Source organism: Gallinula chloropus, assembly GCF_964237585.1.
Source record: "Gallinula chloropus genome assembly, chromosome: 5".
Lineage (NCBI taxonomy): Eukaryota > Metazoa > Chordata > Aves > Gruiformes > Rallidae > Gallinula > Gallinula chloropus.
Genome location: NC_140090.1, coordinates 73,042,914 through 73,063,348, shown reverse-complemented (window position 1 = coordinate 73,063,348; position 20,435 = coordinate 73,042,914). Strand labels below are relative to the sequence as shown.

Here is a 20,435-nt window from a genome sequence, read left to right as displayed (position 1 = left end):
GCAAGGGTGGAATTTGGCAGTCTCTCGCCCTCACACAACAGAGGATGCACAAGGAGGCCAGGCAGAGTTTTCAGAGCAGTCTGGCTGGAATCCAACCAGCATCATGGGTGCTTCTGCACCACAAAACACCAAACCACATCTTTGGGTGTCAGCTCTGAGTCTGTTCTAGCCCATTCTCCCTACAACAAGAGACGACAGATGGTTTTACAGCAGAGGCAATGCATAGCTACAGCCATACCTAAATAACATTAATAGATTAGTTTCTATCCCAAACCCAGCTCTCTATGCAGTGAAAAGCAAGAGGAAATACTCCTTTCTCCTAGCCTGGTTTCTCTCACAATGTAGGACAGCACAGCTCCTGTTTCAGTGGCAGCTTTCATCCCCAAGAGTGCTTTAGACCATCTTTTGACAACAAACCTGTGGAGTACTCTGTGCCTCTCTTTGTACATTGAATGTCACTATTCAAACACGGGCACAGAACATCAGGGTGAAGGGATTTTTCTTCTGCTGGAAACAACAGATGCTATTTTCACCGACACTGGCAATCACAGCTAATGCCTTGGCCCTGTCCAGAGCTGCTCCTGCTCTCCCGAGGGGATGGACACCATGGGAAAGGCAGCAGAAAACAACTGTCAGTGTGAACTATGGGCCCTGGGGGAGCAATTTTGTAAATTTTAGTTTCGTGGGCAAATGGATCTAGTGATCCAGCAAGACTGATGCTCTGAAAGATGCAGGCATGTGGCCAAACTGTCTTTGGAGACACACCTGAACCATTACAGCCCACCAGTTCAGCTCATCCTTTTGGGTTCAGGCCAGGACAAATGTGCTGTTCCTACCAGCCAGCTCCAAAACAAGAGCAAAGTGATGTGGCAAAGCTCTGAGCAATGGAAACAGCATCAAAAATAAGAGGTGAGACTTGCTCTGGAATGGGCAGAAGAGAAGAAATGAGAAAAACAGGCATTGGCAAAAGAGAGAGCAAAGAGGTGGACAACAGGAGGAGAAAGGAAAGGGAAGGTGAGATCTGGGAGGAGAGGTCCAGGCCCCTTCCGCCTCCAACCTGTATGTTGCCTGCCATGCTCTTCTCTGCTCCCAGTACCCATGTGAAGCCACTCAGGACGTTGTCCCAGTCCTGTCCCCTCCAGGCCAGACCAGGGCTGGCAGATAAGAGTGAGGCTGGAAGGGGAGGAATGGAATTAAACCTGAAAGCAGACAGACCAAGGTTCAACAGCCATCAGGATGGTACAAACCATGGCTCTGTCCAGAGCTCACAACAAACCAGACTTTTGTTTAGAAATGGTTGGGGATTGCCCTTACCTGATGTGTTTGCAGCACAGGTAACTGGATTTGACATGCATCACATCAAGGAGAAAACCAGCCAACACACCAACTGTCACAGCTCCACTGCGGAGTTGCATAAGCCATTGAAATCCCTGGCAAAACCAATCCTCTTCAAACTCCTCCTTATCAAACATATGTGTCTACAAAACATCCATGAAGCTAAACAATATCCAACCACTCCAAATAAACACAGAGGAGAAAGCAGCATGGACAACTTAGAAAACTGAACAGAGACTCCTAAGTAGTTCTCCTTCCTCTTCTCATCTGTCTTCCTGCATGAAACAAGCCATTCACTCTAGGACCTGGCTACCAGTGCATAATCTACGTTATCCCCCTTCAGCAGGAGCTCCAGAATTGCTCTGACTTCTACATATTTTCAGATTATCTCAAAGATCTCTTGAGAAGTCTGTTTAAAAAAAAAAAAAACAACAACCTGGAATGAGAATCTGGATGAAGAAACACAAAATGCCAATAACAAATACTTAAACACAAACATTTACTTCAATGAAAAATAGAAAGAGAGCACTGGGAAGCCCAGTTTGTGCAAGGAAGGAGCTAGGAATGGCCTCAGCAGAGTCCCTGTGCTGGAGCAATTGTATTACTGCCATGGACAGTGGTGGCTTGCTGGACTGTGCTTGCGAGCAGCAGTTAAGTGTTCCTGGGTGGACAACTGAAGCACTTGGTGTATCAGTGTCTCTGATCCATGTGTCTTTTGGTGTGCCAGGAGGCTCTGGAGAAGTGCTGCAAACCACTTGAACTCCGCTGCACACGGGAGGACAGAGGAAGGACCTGGGATCTTGGAGAATCGCCCCGGAGAACTCCTGTTGCAGAACAGAAACACAGGATGAGGGCTCTATGACCAAGGGATGAGCTCACACTCAGTCCATTACAACTCAACAAGCACCCACTTGGCCTGAGCTGACAGACACTAGAAGCTATGGGGTTGAAGCCACAACTCCTGGGGTCAGGTAAGGAGCAATATATTGGGTGACAGAGAAACACACTTCATTGAGAACTTCTCACTATGGGCACAGGACCTCCTCCAGGGAGCCAGAGGCTCACCGGCTTCTGCTCCCCTACTGAAGAGGAAGGCAATGATGAGGCTTTTGCACTGTGGCAAGCACTGACAGCAAGAGAGGGTCACACTCCAACAGAGACAGGTCACTCCTGTCAAAAGGAAGCCTAAGCTTTCCACCCCTGGAGTTAAGGAGGGTTTGTTTCTTCTAGTGGGGCAGAGGGAAAAGAGGAACAGAACAGAGTGGAAGACTACAAAAATTACTTCTTGTGGTCCCTTCACAGTCAGCTCTTAGTGAAAGTGTAAAACAGGACAGCCCTTGTTCCCCTCAGCAGCCCAGACCTTTCCACTTCCCATGTGACAAAAGCCATCTCAGCACCAAGACCCCACCACCGAGAGTACCAGCCACATCTCTGCTCAGGGGAGAGGAGGAGATGTGGGATCTGTTCACAGTGGCTGGGCAGAACGGATGACATCTGCTGTGGTTGCCCTCTGCTGATCCTTACTGCTCTCACAGTGGGGTCCTTCCCAGCCACGGCACTCGCAGCGGTAGCTCCCAGACCCAAGGATGCACACACCCTGGTTCATGCATGGGTTTGGTTTACACAGGTTAACAGGGCTTTTTGCTTCTGCAACACACACAAGCAGAACAGCAGGCTCAGGCACAGAGTATTAATAGCTAGGACCCATGTCCTTCAGAAACGCTGCAAAAATAACAGCAATTATATCTCTCAGACTTTAAAAAAAGGCATTAGGGCTAATGGGATTGGAAAACCTTGTTAGTATGGCAGAGGGTGCAAGCTTGCAACCCTGTCTTACACAGAAGACAAACTCTTCTGCATTCATCCTAGAGCAAACAGCTTTTCTAGGTGTTCTAAGCTGCAGGAGAATATTCCTAATAAAGCCTAAAAGAGTGACATCATGTCAAGCTGCATATCAAAGAGAAGTAAAATGGAGCATCTTCTGAGCTGTGCACAGAACAGAGGAGCACCTCTAAGCCCCCCCACACTGCCAATGCAGAGCAAGAACACTGGCTGCTCCAAGCAGTTTACAGCCCCAAATGCCACTGGAGTTCAAAGCCCCCTTTGCCCTGGAGAGGACCTGAGTTTCCACCAGAGATAAGCAAGCACAAGAAGTCAGTCAGCCAGGAAGCAGGAATGGCACGAAGGGAAAATAACACAGGAAAAAAATCTAGGCTGCTTTTCTTGGAGGTTTGAGAGCAAAGCCTGTAACCATGGCCCAGGTCATTAGCCCCATTAGCAAAGTATGTGACAACTCTCCCAGCCCTCTTAACACAGCAGAGCCCAGCTGTCAGCAGGGCTGGCTGTGTTTCCTGCTGCCTTGCTGTGAACACATTAGGTTAAGTAGCAGCATCCCAGAGGGAGCTGCTTCCAGGCTGCTGGCAGCTCCCAATGCAGCGTTGGTTAAGGGTGTGAAATTCCACAGCTGAACAGCTACGTGGTGTAGAGTCTGCAGCTGCTCAGTGTGCCCTTTGCTCTCAGTAGAAAAAGCACAGAGGGAGCAGGAAAAGGGGGAGAAGGAAAGAATATGAATTCTATCCCCTATCCATCAGGACAGTTACTACAGCTTGCTGCACACTGTGCTCGTTCTCCCTGGACAGTGTGTGCACATCAACTATCAACCAGCACCTAAGATTAAGTTACAAAATTATCATTAAAACTCAGGTTTTTGACAGAAAAACCTGTGTCTAAGACAATTCCTGTTGATTTTATATGGAGCCACATTGGTTCAACAACATTTCTGTCACCATGGGACATATCAGATGGGGTCCTGTTTGACACTATCCCCATGGATAGATACTTTTCCTTTCATGATATGTTGGTAGAGCCACTGGCAGTGAAAGCCAGAGGGAACTCCCAGACCCAACACCCCTCTTCCATGTGCTGGCTGCCCTGCAGAGAGCTTTTCCATGGTGCTTTGCTCCACATGCCACTCATCCATTACTTCTCTCTGTGGCTGTCCTACAGCATAACCTCACGGTCCCTGCTGGAGGGAATCATGCTATTCCACCCAGACACCATTTCTCTGATCTCCAGCCTACTGTTAGCACACTATCACCTTAAATACCCTTCTTGCACTTCGGGGATTGTACCTTTTGGTGATTCCAAGAGTCTGTCTTTCCATTAATCAGATCCATACATATTTAATGCTTCTCTCCTAGAGCATGAATCTTTTTTGTCCTGGTCTCTTTCCAGCTGAGCCTAAGAATAAATACAGTATTTCAGGTGTCCAAGGGCTGTTTTTAACATACTTCTATAATGAGTCACAAATTTTTTTAAGTCCTTTCACAGACAATGATTCTGTTATTGAGGCTTGGACTTGGAGTAGAAGACTGAATGAAGGGCTTATCTTTACATCGCCCTTGGTTCCAGCCTATCTAGTACAAACAGTGATTACCCACACATGAAATGAAAGCAGCAATTCAGTCTCAGGGAAGGAAATGGTATGTTATTATCCTGACTCACTGGAAACGCTGCCATCTCTTCCCTTCATTCCTGGCACTGTAGTTAATTTCATGGAATGCTATATTGTTTTCATAATAACACAGCTGAAAATACCACTGCAATAGAGCACAGTGCAAAGCTCCAGGTAAAAACCATCTGCAGAGCCTGCCAGGAGACTGGCTCCTCACCCCAAAGAAATAATGCAGTAGTTCTATCTAACCCTGAAGGAACCACGGGCCTGCCCAGAGATGAAAAGGACTTTTGATTGTACTGCAGCTCAACATGCTTCTTCATTTGATCTCACAAATGGGTTGAAGCATAACAAAAGCAAATAGATAGATGGTAGACTATTTTGAAAGAAACAAGGCATGGTGCTTCAACTAGATGCACTTTCACCACCACTAATGTCTACAAACCAAAAGGGGGCTGCTGTCCTTTCTGTTTTCCATCAAACACGGGAATTCACAAGTCTTTCAAACTTGGTAGCAGAGTCAGGACTTTTCCCAGCTGGGGACTGGCCCTCAGGCCTCCAAGTTTCAAAGAAATTGCACCTTTTTTATTTTCCACCCCAAACAAATGCAAGCTTTTACATGAGTATTTGAAAATTCTTCCTTCTTGACTGCTTAGGGGATAAAGGTTTGGTCCTGCAAACAAAATTAATCTGGAGGCCTCAATTTAACAGTCTGCAGACTTCAAAATGGACAGATTCAGAATTTGAGGTTAAATCCTGTGCAACACAACATCTGGAGAGCCTATGTGGTACCTTCAGTAGCAGGACACTGAGGAGGAACAGGTTTCAGACCCACTACTTCATAAGCACCTGGGGATAAACTCATTGAACAAGACAGCAGAGATTTCATCCAGGGACCAACACGGCTGCAGAAATGTGTCCCTCTAAGCCCTCCCTACAGCACTGCAAGGAGCACAGCCATGCACAGCAAATTCCATACATTTAAAGCAACATCAGGAAAAGGGCAAACATTTTTCTTTCAGGAAAGGCAGAACCTAGACCTGGCAAGGCTGGAAAGAGCCAGTCGCACTAAGCCCAACCTCACCCACTAGACTGGATCTTACAAAAGTTGGTTCCTATTCCTATAGGATTGCTTCAGACAGACACCAGATGTCTATGCCATAAATTCCCCACCCATAAAATGCAAAGGATAGTATCAATCTCACTCAATAAAGCTTCAGAAAACCCGTGATAACAACATCTGGTGGCACCAGCATAAACAGCAAGGATGGGGCATTCTCTCACCTTCACAGATTCTTTCAATGATAAGGTCTTGATAATGCTGCAGGTCTTCATAGGAGGAGATGTGGATCAGGTAGTTGGGAGATCCAGCGACCCTCAGCAGCATGTCTGTCTGTGTGTCCCCAATAACAATCACAAACACCAAGATGCCATTGTCCCTCAGCTGCTGAGATGGAGCAGCTGCATCCTCCATGCCACCCCCATTTGTGAGCAATACTACCACCTTGTTGACACCAGGTCTTGCTCCCTTCTGCACTGTCATCACGTCACCATAAATATGCAGCAAGGCACTGCCCACAGAGCCAGAGTCTCCACGGAAAGGCACCTGGCTGATGGCTTGGAAGGCAGCTGAATTGCTTGTGTAGGTGTCCAAAGCGAACACAGTGTGAGCTTTGCTGCCATAGGTCACAAGGGCAATTTGGGTGACATCCCGGTTGATGCTGAAGTGCAAAGAGCTACTCCTGACAAAGCTCCTCAGCTGCAGAAAATTCCCCAGGCCAACTCCAGACGAGGCATCCACCGCAAACACCAAATCAAGAGACTGTGCCTGGCAGCCTAGATACAAGAATACAAACGTGGTATTTTTCAGAATACAGGTGTACTCCTTTCTGACAGGAAAAAAGGCTGGGGTTGGGGAGAATGGTGGGTAAAATTAACCACTGCAGATTGCTGACTGTGAAGGGTGACCTGTGACCCTTCCACAGTAATAGATAGAGATCCATCATGGAAAGCAGTGATGGAAGGTTAGTCCCTGGATCTGTGACTGACACAAACACAACAAGGACATTTAGCCTTCTGTCCTTCCCTCCTCTCCAGTGGAGTTCAGAAGACCTCCTCATGGTTTGACAAACTTACCCCACAATGCCTGTATGACAGTCTTACCTTCAGGATTGTCCACACTGCAGATTCTTCTCTGCAGCTCTGGAATCCTGTTGAACAGGTCCTGGGGGTCTGAGTAGACAACTGTCTGCTTTGGATTGCCAGTCGCCTTGGTCAGCTCTGCTCTCATGAGGCTGCTACCTACACCGATCAAGAAAATACCTTGGTCCCTTGTGTATTTAGCAGCTTCTGCCACTGCATCCTGGGACTTGGAGTCAGTGAGCAAGACAACCACATGTGGGAGATCATCCTGGATGTCTGCAAAGACTGGGGTACTCCTAAAACCGTACTGGGCGATGTACCACAGGGCTCTGCCTGTCAGGGTTCCTCCTCCCATGAAACTCAAAGCATCAATGCTTTTCATGAGACTGGACACATCCTTGTGTTGGCCCACTTCAATGGGTATCTTGACATCATTATTGTACTGGGCCACCCCCACATTCATTGCTGAGTCCTGACCCATCACTGCTTGGAGGAACCTCTTGAGGAACGCCTTGTAGCGCAGGAACCCTTCCAGCGTGACCCCTGCCGAGCTGTCCATCAGGAAAAGGAGATCCACGCCACACTCAAGGCTCAGCTTTGCTGCTGAAAAGGGAGACAGCAATCTGTCATATGCAGGGAAAGAAGAAAAGCATGCCAGGCACCTCAGCTGTGGCCTGTGGGAAGCTCTGTGGTGTGGAGAAGGGACATTGCATTCAGCTCCCTAAGTGGTTCACCAGATGTCATGAGCTGTAGGACAGCTGTGCCAGGAGTGTGCTTTATTTTGGCTGGATGCCATGTAATCCTTTAGGGACAGGAGATACCTATGGGAGGCTAGGAGATTCCTGAAAAACTGGGTGGCAAACTTCAAATTAGAAAGGATAACATTCTCCTAGTACTCTGGGAAAAACAGTCCCATGTCCTATTTTGAAGAAAGGAGTCTAAGAACTAGACCTTCCTCTGTAAAACCCTAAGAACTTCAAGGTGGGAGTCTTGATTCTGAGAAAAGTAAGTACAAAGAATTAAGTGCAAATGATTTTCTGAAGATCAGAATTAAGTATAAAGACTTTTCTTCTTTCTCAGAAGAAACCTTCTTGGGTTTCTTACACAGAACCCCCCAAAATCAGGAGTCCCTCCTGGGACCACGTGTGCAGGGAGTAGACCAACAGACATACCTATGCCAATTTCTCTGTTTTCTTGCTCAGCTGGTGCCTACACTTAGAAACAAAGGCAGCCACACCAGGGTGAGACTGTCAGTATCGGTGCTCTCTGTATCCACAAACTCCATTTCTGTGACTGGACCTGGCACAGTCATAACCAGCACAAGAACTCAGTGCCTGTTTCCCAAAGAAATGCCCAAGGGACTTCAGCCCAGCCCCAGTTGTCCCTATGGTCATGCAACACACTGCAAAAGCAGGACACAGCCAAGAAGGAAGGAGGGAGAGGATGGGTTCACACGTACCGCAGTGGATGTCTCCCCCGTAGCCCACTGGGCAGAGGCAGTGGTATTTGTCCAGCCCCTCTGGGACACACGTGCCCCCGTTCTGGCATGGCTGAGAGTCACAAGGGTCTAAATGGGACCAGGGAATGGAAAGAGAGTGAGTCAGCAGGGAGGCTGCCCCTTCCCATCCTGTGCAAGTGTGAGCATTGCTGTTGGTAGCAAAGGGGTCACACCTCTGCCCTTCTTGCTGCAGAGCTTGAACTAACACAGGGCCACATGCACCCTCACTGCCATGGCCATTTCGTTTTGGGATGGTGAAGAGAGCAAACCAGACTGTGACCTCACTTCATTTGCCTTGGAATAATGCCAGTGAAGTTACATCTGTGCTGATACAGAACTACTAAATAAAGGTCACGTGGCCCTCTCAGGTTTACAGCAGGAAGGGATCGGAGCCTGGCCTGCTGCTTGGACACTGCTGTACTGATACAGAAAATAAAGCCACTGTCACCCAAACCAGCAAAAGGATGGTGTTATGGACAGAAGTCAAAGACCATAGTTACTTCCAAAAGCACACTGGCAATCAGAAGTGCCAAGTTCCCTGTTAAACTGATGATGTTCCTGGTTCCAAGGGAATGAGCAGAGGCATCTCACTGCATACTCCCCTACCTGGAGGGTGGTAACACACTGGGAAGCACTGCAAGCCTCTGCTACAGGAACCAAGCAGATGAGGATTAACAGGCTCCTCAAGTGCAAGATGAAATGATGGGGAGATATTTTAACACAAAAGAACTCTAGTTGTATATAGCCATGAGAAAAACCAAAATGGGACATAATAGCAACTTCTTGCTAAGGATCACATCTCTCAGAACAAAATTTTTGGAAGTGAGAATGAAACCCCACCTTTTTGTTATTTAGTTATTACCCTTCCTACTTGGTAAAGAGAATTTTTAAAAGGCTAAGTCTTACCTGGACATACAGTTCGGAAGCACCTGGACTGGTGTTTTATCAAGATCCTCTTCCACCTGAAACAGGAAGAATAAAACCCATCATGAATCTAAAGATTAACAAGGTATCTTTGAGGCTGACCTTACTGTGTTTTAAATTGAACCCATTTTCCTTTGAAAACATAATTTTTCAAAAGAAAATGTCCATTCTGAGTGGGGTGATGAAAGAAAAAAGAGTTTCATCAAGTCTACTCTCACTTTCAAATTCTACTTTAACATTTACAGATTATGGCTGTATTTTTAAAGCTCCAAAATATTATATTTTAGTTGCTTCAGAAGAGATGGTAATTTTTTGCTCTAAATTGGAACAAAAAGAAAATTTTACAGCATTGAAAATTTCTTATTCAATATCAATTCTAGCAGCTAACTCATCCAGCTGTAACTATCAGACAAGCAAGGTTTAGACCGGAAAGAAATCCTCAGCTGTGCCTCCAGTGGGATTTTTCAACTTCCTCCATCATTTCCCCACCCTAAGATGATATGAACAAACCCACACCCTAGAGCAGGAGTGCATATTCACCACATGTCAGAAGGCAGCTAACGCTGGTTCCTGACAATGAGATGATTTCAGCTTTAAACTTCCACCCCTGTTCATCAGGTTTCTATTTCTGCAATACCCACAGCTTCATCACGCCTCCAATCTAACAGTGCTCTGCATTAGGGCTGCTCAAACTCACAGCAACTGTGACCAAACCCACCCCTTTTAGGATGCCATAAGGCAGTCATGAGCTGCTCTGCTTTCCCACGTTGGCTCTGTGGTAGGGGTATCTGGAGACACTCACAGCCATTAGGACACATCTGACATTATACAATCACTGTGCAGCAGGCCATCAATGGACAGCCCAGATCTGGGGTGATTTTTAAACTTTAATCTGTCTGCTTGGTATTAAAACAAACACATGAAGCACCTCAGCACCTCTTCCAGGGAAAAACCACCCCCCTACCAATTTCTGTACAACGCTTTCACTCAGCTCTTTTTATCAGCAAACAGAGCATAAAGGTGCCTTTGCCTTCACAGCTCATTTTTCAAGCTTTTCTCCTGCTGCAGTGACACTATTATTTGAAGGACCTGGCATGCTTTATGGGTTTTCAGCTCCAGTCTCTTCTCCCTGGGCAAGAGGACATTTCCCTCCCACAGCGCTCTGCCATCGACCTGACAATGCAGCTCTGTGTGGGCATCCCAGATTTGGTGCTGCTACACTGTGACTGGGGGGTATTTTCTGCCAATTTCTGGACCCTCTCCATAGGTCTCCCAGCCAAGCAATGGAAAAGGCGCTTCTCCAAAAGTCAGAAACAGAATTAGCAGCAACACAGGGGGCAACACCTAGAAACCCTCTGCAGAACAGAGTCAGTACGGAGATGTAAACTTCAAAGCATCTCAGTCCAACAGGTAGGAAACTGATCCCAATTCCATTTATATTTATGGCATCCTTGGGCTAATCATCTTCTGCTTCTTTGTCTCAGTTCCTCCTCTTACTTTATGCTATTCAGATCAGCCAATGGTCAGAGCAAGGAGAGCCTCTCCCTAGGTCTAGAGACCATGTTGGCACCAGTCTTCTGTGAGATCTTCATCCCAGAAAAGTCACAGTCAGATAAAAGCCTGATTACTGTCTCTCTCATGTTCTCTCAGGCTCACTCACTTTTAGGGCTCTGAGTGTCCAACTCACCTGTAGAAAGGGCACAGTGAAGCCTGCACTGCATTCGGCTGCTTTGAGCCTTTCCAACACACATAGTTTCCAGCCAGCTCTTTCACAGTCTCCAGGGTCCTGCGTTCACAAGGATGGGATTCAACCTTGCAGCCTGTAGCAAAGAACAAATCCAAACTAGGATCAATTGCCTGAAAATACAAAGTCTGTGTGGGAGTGGAGCACCACTTGAAATAGGTTAGTCTTGCTCACCTACCTGCCAACAGCAGACCAGGCAGTGTTTCACAGAGGCCTCCATGAGAGGCCAGGAGATGAATTTTCTGCTGACAAACTAACCAAACTACCCAACCTTCTGGGGTGCTCACTGTTCAGCCTCCTTTGCTTTTGCAGTAAAACTTGCACTGCTGAGTTCTGGGTTCAGCCCCTCCAGCGCCTTCACCATTCATGCATTTGCTTTTCTTTTACTTCTGGACCTCTCTAGTTGTATATTTTCTATCTCTCTCAAGTCCTCAGTGGTCTTCCTTTAATACACAGCTAAGTCCACTGGAAGACTTAACACAACAGTGCTGACCCCTCTATCCCACATGACATGAGCAAGGACCAATGTTCCTATTTTCAGAGATAAACAGAGACAAGGAGAGGTTTAGGATCCTGCAGTTTGGAGAGGTTTAGGATCCTGCAGTTTGGAGGTATTTGCAGAAGGCAGCTGGCAAGGACATTGAGTTTGTGCATCAGAAGTACAACCCCTGCTAATTGCCCTGTATGCATTCTGACACTGCCTCATCTTTCTCATCGAGTGACACGGTCCAAGCTCAAAGCACAGGCATGAAGGTGGAGCCAGGACAGGGGTTACCTGGAGCAGTGGCACTGCAGACAGAGCCGGTGAGGGTGCTGTACAGGCCATTGGCAGCATCGTCGGCATCTCCAGCAAAGAGCACGTGCTGCTCGGTGGGCTCGCTAGCCAGCACGTGCAGCTCCTCCCACCTGCAGAGCAAAGGGGATGTTCAACCACCTAGTCACCCCCAAAGGACTGAGTAGCAAAACAAACCCAGTGCAGCAAATAGGGAGCTGATGCAAAATCATGACACTCTTCAAACAGTTTTCAAGACCCTGGTGTGTTCAGACCCAGGCATTAGCATAGCTCTGCACAGAGGAAGAACTCTCTTCAGTAGCTCTGGTTCTCCTTCTACACTAGCCACCAAGTTATTGTTTCCTCCATGCCTGTGTCACTCCACAAATTCCTCTTTTCTCCTTCTAAAACTCTTCCTAGCACAAGGCCACCCTCATTCACTAGGACTTGCCATTTGGCTAGCTGGGCCTCCTTTTCCCACTCTGTGGAAAGTTTCCTACCTTGGAAACTTGATTCCCACTGCAAAAACCGTGATGTGTTTCTCCTTCAGCTGTCTTGCAGGGACTGCAGTACTGCCCTGGGACTTTCCATCTGAAATGATGATCAGGACTTCAGGGACACTCGAGTTTCTCCCACCGGGGAATCCCTTGCGGAGAACGTACTTCAGAGCCCGAGCTGTCTCTGTGCTCCCACCTCTAGAAAGAGGGGAGATAAAAAAGTCAGAAAAGCAGAAATTAAAGCTCTTCTCCTGCTATTGAATTTATCATATGATTTTCAAATTTCCACCCTTTGGTAATGGGGAACTGAGCATATTTCTGCCTATTGCCACAGAACGCATCCAGAGCCCCAGGCGGAGGGAAAGGAAGGTCCCTCTGGCACAAGAGCACTCCCAAGAAAAGGCACAATTGCTGTGGACAGGCACAGTTACCTCTGGTGTCTGCACAGTGCTGGGGTCTCTTTGGTATACTGGATGTGAACTGGGAAGGAGACCTTGGAGAAGAGGTAGGATATGGTCTCACCTCTGTCTTAGAGTATGAGGTTTGGTGGACTGTGCAGCTGGATCCCAAGGTGTCTGGGTGACATCAGCCCCAACTTCCTATCTACCTCCCACACACAGAGACACACCACCCAGGCACCCCAGCCCCTGCTGCCACCCACCTGATGCAAACAACTCAAGCTTCACATCAACCACTTACATCCTTCACCCAATCACCACCAGGCTAAGACCTTGCTACCACACAACATGATGGACAAAAGCCTTTTGTCCCCTGTAAAAACCATAACAACCCACACTGCAAGTTCCTTCAGCTGTTGTTGACAGCTTTGATCCCTGGCCACAACACGTTATCTATCTCTTTTCGTTGTTGGAGGGGTAAACATTATCTCAAAGGAGTAAATTCTGTGTGAGCATGAGCCTTCCTCTTCCTTTCTTGGTAGTTCTCCATCTGCACACCATGAGACATCTGTGATGTGCCATCCCCAACTGGGCATCTGATACCAGAGAGCGCCCAGCTCCAGACATGCTGATAATTAATCCACTAGATCAGAGAAGACATTTCCAGCTGTCTTCTAATTCTGACCAAGGAGCTGTCTTATAAATCACTTCTTATGACTGCCTTTCAGGGCTGCTTTTATTGCTATCCAAAGCAAGCAAGGGGAACCAAACAACAAGCACTCCTCCTTTCTTGGATGCATCGTGTTCTCCTCCAGAGGCATTGACAAAAACACACCTCACTTATTTTCTGAACATCCACCCTTTGCTTTAGCACCTGATTCCAAATTTTCTTGTTCTAGTAAAGCATTTGATCATGCCCAATTTAATTACTGTCCATCTACACTCTGAAACAGAAACTTGTTAATTCAGTACCTGCCAGACCTTTCTGCTTTGAACTGCTTGCTTTAAGTACTTTTGCACACCCAATGACCATGTGCTCACAGCATGTCCAGATCTGCTTTTTCCTGACCAGATGTCAGTAGCTGACAGACACTTCAGTGAAAAGTTCTGTGCACAGCAGAAAATACATTGTGCATAATCACTTTGATGGCAAAAATCTTTATAAACTCAGCAAGATGTGTGCATGTGAGCCCTGAGGATTAGCAAAAGTTAATAGTCTCTGCACCAAAGCTCATCCAATTTGGTTTCTTATCAATTTGCATTTGGAGGTTTGCTGGTTTTTGACACAGCAGATGTGTGTTTAAGACATTATTCCAATAAGAACTTTCTGAAGCTGAGGGAGATGCCACCTTTCATCAGGAACAGCACTAGGAAGGTTTCTCTCCTGTAACCAGCCGCTGACTTGTATGAAAGAAACTGGGAAGAAATTTGGCTTTGGATTTGGTTGAATTTGGCCAAGGAATTCAAAATCCATTTAGATGACATTCACTGACAGAGACAAGCAGCCTCTGAGTAGGTCAAAAAAGCTTCACTTCAGTCTGGTGCTGCCTCTTTCCAAGTGCACTCAGCCCCAAGAAGTCAGAAAACACTTTGCTGGCCAAAGGCTCATCAGGAGCACATCAAGGAGCCTCCCAACCAAGATGTCAAACACTCCGTCCTTTTTTTCAGAATCCAACTGGAATCCCTCCATAACTATTTTATCTACTTTGAAATGTCAGCTTTTCCTTTAATCTAGATGAAACAGCTGAGCACAAAGTCATTATTTCTGTTTGATCTGTCAGCATCCACGTGCTGTCATCAAGGAACTCCAGTGCCAGGCACCAAACACTGCTTCACTTCCTCTGCTCTCATAGCCAGCCAAAGAGGAGGGCTGTATCTTGTTTTCTGGTAGATTTTTTCTGTGACATGATATGAGAGGTTTTCTTGATTTGATAAACTTATTGAAAGCAATACAACAATCCCCTGTTAATTGGTCTTGCTTGAAAAAGTTCAAAGTAATCACGCTTGCTTGCAGTGTGTACATCCCACTGAGAGCTGCAGACATCCATGAGAAGTGTTGAGCTAACCTTTAGCCCTAATGTAGATCAGCTGTAGAAAGATAAACACCCACAGGCTGTACCAGTACCTCATCTATCATCAAACAAGGGTTATCTTGGGGTGGTTGTCAGATCCTTTCTAGATCCAATTGTGTTTCTTACAGATGTTAAGTTATGATTTTGAGAGGCTCTAAGGACAGTGCTGCTTTGGGCTCCTGGCTCTGTTTCCTGAGGTCATGGGAAGACATCCAAGTCTGAACATTCAGGAAGAAAAAAGGTTTCCATCTGAAAACCTGATCCTCTTGAATTCAGCAGACACACAGAGAGATAGCTAGGGACCAGCAATTCATCACTACCTCGTAGGACAAAGGAAACTGTAATCATCAAAACCCAAACATTCACACTGTCCTGCTTCTGCTCAGCCATCCAGGAATGCCACATGTGCTATTCCCTGGAAGGACATAACCCACCATCTGGCACAAACAGACAGACCTGCCAGGACAGTGATGGAGAACTCTCCCTTATTCACCATGTTACACTGGGACACCAAAAATCTTCTCCCCCATCAACTTTCACCAACAAAACCAGATCAGATTGCATGTTTCCAGCAGACTGTGGATTACAGGCCACAGACACCCTTCATCCACCTCCCCCCTTCCTTGAGGGCATCTGGTTGGTGTGTGCACAGAAGATGCAGAGATGTCCAGACCTCAACAAACTGATCCAGAGATCATCCATAGACCCTGAAAGAGAGAAGAGCTGTAAAATAGGCTAACCTGAACACAATCCTCTTGATTCTCTCTTTCACTTCTTCTTTGGTTAGGTACAAATCCAGTGGGAATTCAAGGTGGGGAGCTGAGCTAAACTGTATCATTCCCACATGGACCTAAAAGAAAAGGTGAAAGGTTAGGCAAGGTGCCTGTGAGAGTTTTACTCTTCTGAGCCATTTCCAGGTTTGGAAAGACTAATTTGTATTGAGATGAACGCAGTGTCCCAGGCTGAGCCACTGGCAGGCTAAATGGGCTGCAGGGAAAGAACACAAACCACAGCAGAACCCATACAGACTATAAACAAAGCAGAAAAGAAGAGCTCACCTTGTTGATGGGAGCTTCTGCTGCCGTTACAGCTCACGATCTGTAATTATCCATTGAGAGCAGCTACTTGCCTCACAGACAGTAGTTTACAGATTAACACCTTTATACCAAGCCCTTTACACACCATGGAGACAATTTTTCCATTTCTAAAAGCAGCTCCCTCTGGCAGAGGGCAACACAACCCAATTATTTTCCCCTTATCTCCTTTAAAACCATTTTCTGAGGTTGAAAATGCAAACGGACAAACCTGTCTGAATCAGGCAGCACACCCAGGACAATTCACTGAAGCCTCACATGAAGCTTTATGGAATGTGACAACTCCAAAGGTGAAAAGGCTGCTGATTTTCTGTCCAGGCAACATGAGGATTAAGAGAAAGACTAAGGGAAGGATGGTATTTTAAAACAACCACCCACAGGATCTGCAAATATTAAACCGTTCAGATACTTTTGCCTCAGCCTACAGTGCAGCTGGTCCTGAAATGCCAGTCTCCACTTTTATTCAATTCCAAATGAGGCACAAGAAGGGGATGCCTGTTTCACTTGAGCCTCACAGCACCTCTCAAAGCCTCACACATGCACCAGGACCCCTTCCCAGCATTGCCTGAGCTGCCAAAGCTTCCTGTGCAGTGTGGCTGTAAGCTGAGATCTGAAGGCTGAAAGATTTCTTAGATGAGAAAAGTGATGGAAGGAAATGGCAATTCCAGCTCCCAAAGGTCCCCACAGCAGGGGCATGGCAGCAGCTTTCACTGTTAGGGCCTGGAGCAGTGGTGGCAGCTGACCTGGTGCAGGATTTTGGGTACAAGTCTAAGCATCCCTGCCGTGGGAACCAGGAGTAAACACAAGACCTGCCCCTGTTCCTTTTCTCCCAGACCTCTCCAGAGAATCAGATATGGACCAAGAGTCTTCAAAGCTGCAGGAAGCCCAGACACTCTCTCTGTCCTGCCTCAGGTTCCTCTTCCCCCTGCTTTTTCACCCCTGCCACAACCTTCCCAAAGACCTGACGTTCATTTGGAAAGGCTCTAGCAGGGAATGAAGTACAACCATCCCAGCCTGCTCCAAGGTCCCTGGCTAGGGGGGTGTGATGTGAGACTGGATGCACAGCTGGAACTGCAGCTGGGTCTTGCAGGAAATCCCCTCAGACAAACCCTGGGCTGTGCTCCAGGGAGCAGGTACAACATGAGGGAGCCCAGACTGTAAAGGTGCAGCTCCCACCATGCCTTTTGGACACACAGCACCCAAAATTAGACTTTGATTTGAGCCAAGGTCTCAAATAGGAAACACACAGGGAAGAATTTGGCACAGCTACACCTCTCTGTTTATTTTAGTGCATGTTATACTGGATACCTGGAAATATCATCTACTTGGACTGCAGCTGGCAGTGCCAGCTGGCCAGTCCTGTGCTCTTCTCCCTGGTGAGTACCCACACTAAAGCACACTGCACTGCTAGCAGTGGGGAGTCTGGTGACATCTTGGAGACCAATGGCAGCATACAGATCCCAAATGCATCAGTATGCAGTTCATTTCTGGCAACCAGCTCCTTCCTTCTGATATGTTCACCTTATTTTGGAATAGAGATCTCCTAGGAGAAGCACAGCAAGCAGGTTCTGTTGTTTACATCTGTACAGAAAGGTGATTAACTTCCCAGAGGCTAATTCTGCAACTTCACAGAGAAAGACAATAAAAAAATCCAGCTGTTTTAATCAATAAGCATCCAAAACTTAATAACAAGTATTAAAAATCTCCAAACCATAATCTTAAAATGAAGGATTATGCCTTTTCTCAAGTCCAAATGGCACTGCTTACCCTGTGAAGGATCAAAAGGCATCCTCCAGCCGCAGTGCTTCACAAACCTTCACAGCATCTTTCTGATTCAATGCTCCAAGTAGCTGCTAGGCTGAATTTTGCAGTTTCACTCAGCCCATTATCACTGTCCTTTCCTCACATTGCCAAGCTGCTTGAAACTAAAATGAGACATTCCTGGCACTCACCCTGTCTGGATGGATGTCCAAGGCATCACAGAGCTTGCCTGCAAAGTGCTTAGCCCTTTCAAAGCTTCCTTTGCCAATGCTGTAGGAGCCATCCAAGAGGAAAAGGACGTCTAAGGAAGCAGAGCACTGCATCACTAGGAGAAAAAGATGTACACTGTGAAACTGCACTCACACTTGGATCCCAGGTGACTTCACAAGCCAGGCAGGCAGATCTTATGGGGGAAGAAAACAAAAAAAGAAAAATAAACAAACTGAATTTCACTCTCCAGAAGCAGCCAGGCTACCAGAGAAAATCCAGACAAACAGGCTTGCTGAGGATGGACCAGGGCAGCCCTGTGCTCACCACCCAAACCCCACACATGCTGCTGCTGTAGTGCAGCAGCACCAGCACGGCCCTCACAGCCTGCAAGGCTTTCACCTTTGGTTCCAGGTCCCCAGCCTGGCTTCAGCAGCTCTGCAAAAGCATGAGAGCAGCAGCCCAATGAGCCAATGCAGTGCTATCATTAACCACAGAGAACACCACTCTCCCAGTGAGGATGAGGAGGGGTGGGGAGAGGCAGCCATGCCCAGTGGGACCGTCTGGCTCTTCCAGCCCAAGGCATGGATGTGAATCCAGAAGGCATCTGCAAAGCCTGTGGAGCCCCACAGAGACAGATGTGTTTCATCTGCAGCACATTTTCCAGAACACACTCTGATTTGTCTCAGCACACCCTGAGCAGCTCCCAGGCGCTGGCAGGAAACGCTTCCCCAAAACCCGCCTTTCCTCCCACCTTCAGAGATGTGTCCTTGTATCACCCCTGCCTGTGGGAACAGCACTGCTCCCAAGTGCAAGTTCCTGAGGTGCTTAAGCTGCACTGAAGCCCATAATTTCACTGACAATAATAATAATAATAACAATTAAAAGGCAGCCTGCAGACTCTGAAGAGACATTTTCAAAGCATTTACCCAGAAATTTTGAAGTCACCTCTGCAGCATTTACCAGAACCAACTTCAAGGGAAACTGAATCCCGAATCGATAGTGGGACCAACCACACCAGCCTTTTAAAAGCTCTTCTGGCCCATGGCCTCTCTCCATCCCTATTAATATTACCATCATCTTTTCATTACCAATACTTTTTTCCACATCATTCCTGCTAGCAACCCCCTGCATTTATAATTAGGGGTTTCTAAAACCAGATGATGAGGGATTGAAAGGGGTAAAGCATTCCCTTCTGGGTCATTGGTTCTTCTCACAGGGTGACCAGCCTTGCCCTGAAGCACTGCACTGAGGACAAGCTGGAGCATGGCCCACCTGCCAGCACAGTCCTGGCTTGTCAGCCTTGCTCCCTGCTGCTGCCCTGAACACGGAGATGCAACATCCCAGGTGCTCACCCGCAGCCACTGAGCATGGCTGCCTGCCCAAGGACACCACACCCCAACCAGGGTGGGCTCAGCCACAGAGGGTTGCTGTGGAGTTCAGTGGTACAAGGAGAGAGGGATGTCTGCAGCCCACCAAAGGGCTCCTGGAGACCTGCCTTGGTGAGAAAGTCTCAGCTGAACACATGGTGTTATGGGATGGGGCTGGAGGGCATGCGTGGAGTAGGGAAACACAGGATATTTCACTTGACAGAGAGACAGCAGAAAATAAGAGGTTAGCAGGAAGTTCAGAAGTGCACGTAGAGCAAGGGAGCTGCAGGTGAATGTGGACTGCTGGCCAGCCAGAGCCAGCCAACCCCAGCCACAGCATCCTGGCTGGTGTTAGCTTCACAGCCGGAATGAGCCAGCCACATGGGAGGTCTGATGGAGAATCAAGTCTGCAATTAAACAGGGCTCCTTAAATCAAGAACAAGCTCTGAAGGATCTGGCAGAAAAACCACCTGGTTGGCAAATGGCCAATTTGGGGGAAAGAGTAGGCCAGCATCCTGGGAGAGCCAATGCCAGTGAGGGTAAGACCCAGGCTGGGGTAGATGCAGCCACAACCCTGTGCTTCCCAGAGACTTTACAGATCAAATGGGGTCCACTAAACAACAATGAGAATTAAAAAATCCCCAAACAAATGAGAAAAACAAGGAAAGAAAGAATTCAGAAAGTAGACAACCACTTTGAAAAAAGAAACTTACACTGGCCAGCAGCTGAGATCTTGCCCATCATCTCCTGGTCAGCATGAATTTCTTGTATGCCCAATGCCAGAAGAACTGTGGGATCAAACAGATAATCACCCTTCAACAGTGGAAACTGCCTTTAAATTTTTTTTTAAGAAAAAGGAGACAAACAGGTGTTCATCTATAGCAGCAAAAATACCAGTTTGCTCCATAGATTTCACACTCACAAAAAATAATTTGGTGATGCAGGACAGGTGTATCTGTGGGAGGGAATTCCTTCTAGCAGGGACACATTTTAGAGGTTTATTTGGTTCTTGTTCCTGGGAATGAAGAACTCCATCCAGAGACAGGGAAATGTCCAAGACATAAAGCACTGATGCCAAACAACGACTTTATACTCACCTTGGGGAAGCAGGAAAACACAGATGGACTCGAATGACAAGAGACTCATGGTGACAAATCTGAATGAAAA

General features: G+C 47.1%; 1 protein-coding gene across 1 annotated transcript; it reads right to left on the bottom strand.

The window, feature by feature from the left end:
- Window positions 1-1,884: 1,884 nt before the first annotated feature.
- VWA2 (von Willebrand factor A domain containing 2) lies at window positions 1,885-20,420 on the bottom strand. Its single transcript, XM_084265368.1, has 13 exons — window positions 20,366-20,420; window positions 19,982-20,056; window positions 17,883-18,016; window positions 15,577-15,686; window positions 12,370-12,564; window positions 11,873-12,003; window positions 11,041-11,173; window positions 9,336-9,391; window positions 8,391-8,498; window positions 6,953-7,534; window positions 6,074-6,625; window positions 2,860-2,982; window positions 1,885-2,159 (listed from the first exon to the last, which is right to left on the bottom strand). The coding sequence occupies exons 1-13, from the start codon at window positions 20,412-20,414 to the stop codon at window positions 2,026-2,028; spliced, it is 2,382 nt and encodes a 793-aa protein (XP_084121494.1). The 5' UTR covers window positions 20,415-20,420; the 3' UTR covers window positions 1,885-2,025.
- Between the last annotated feature and the right edge of the window lie 15 nt (window positions 20,421-20,435).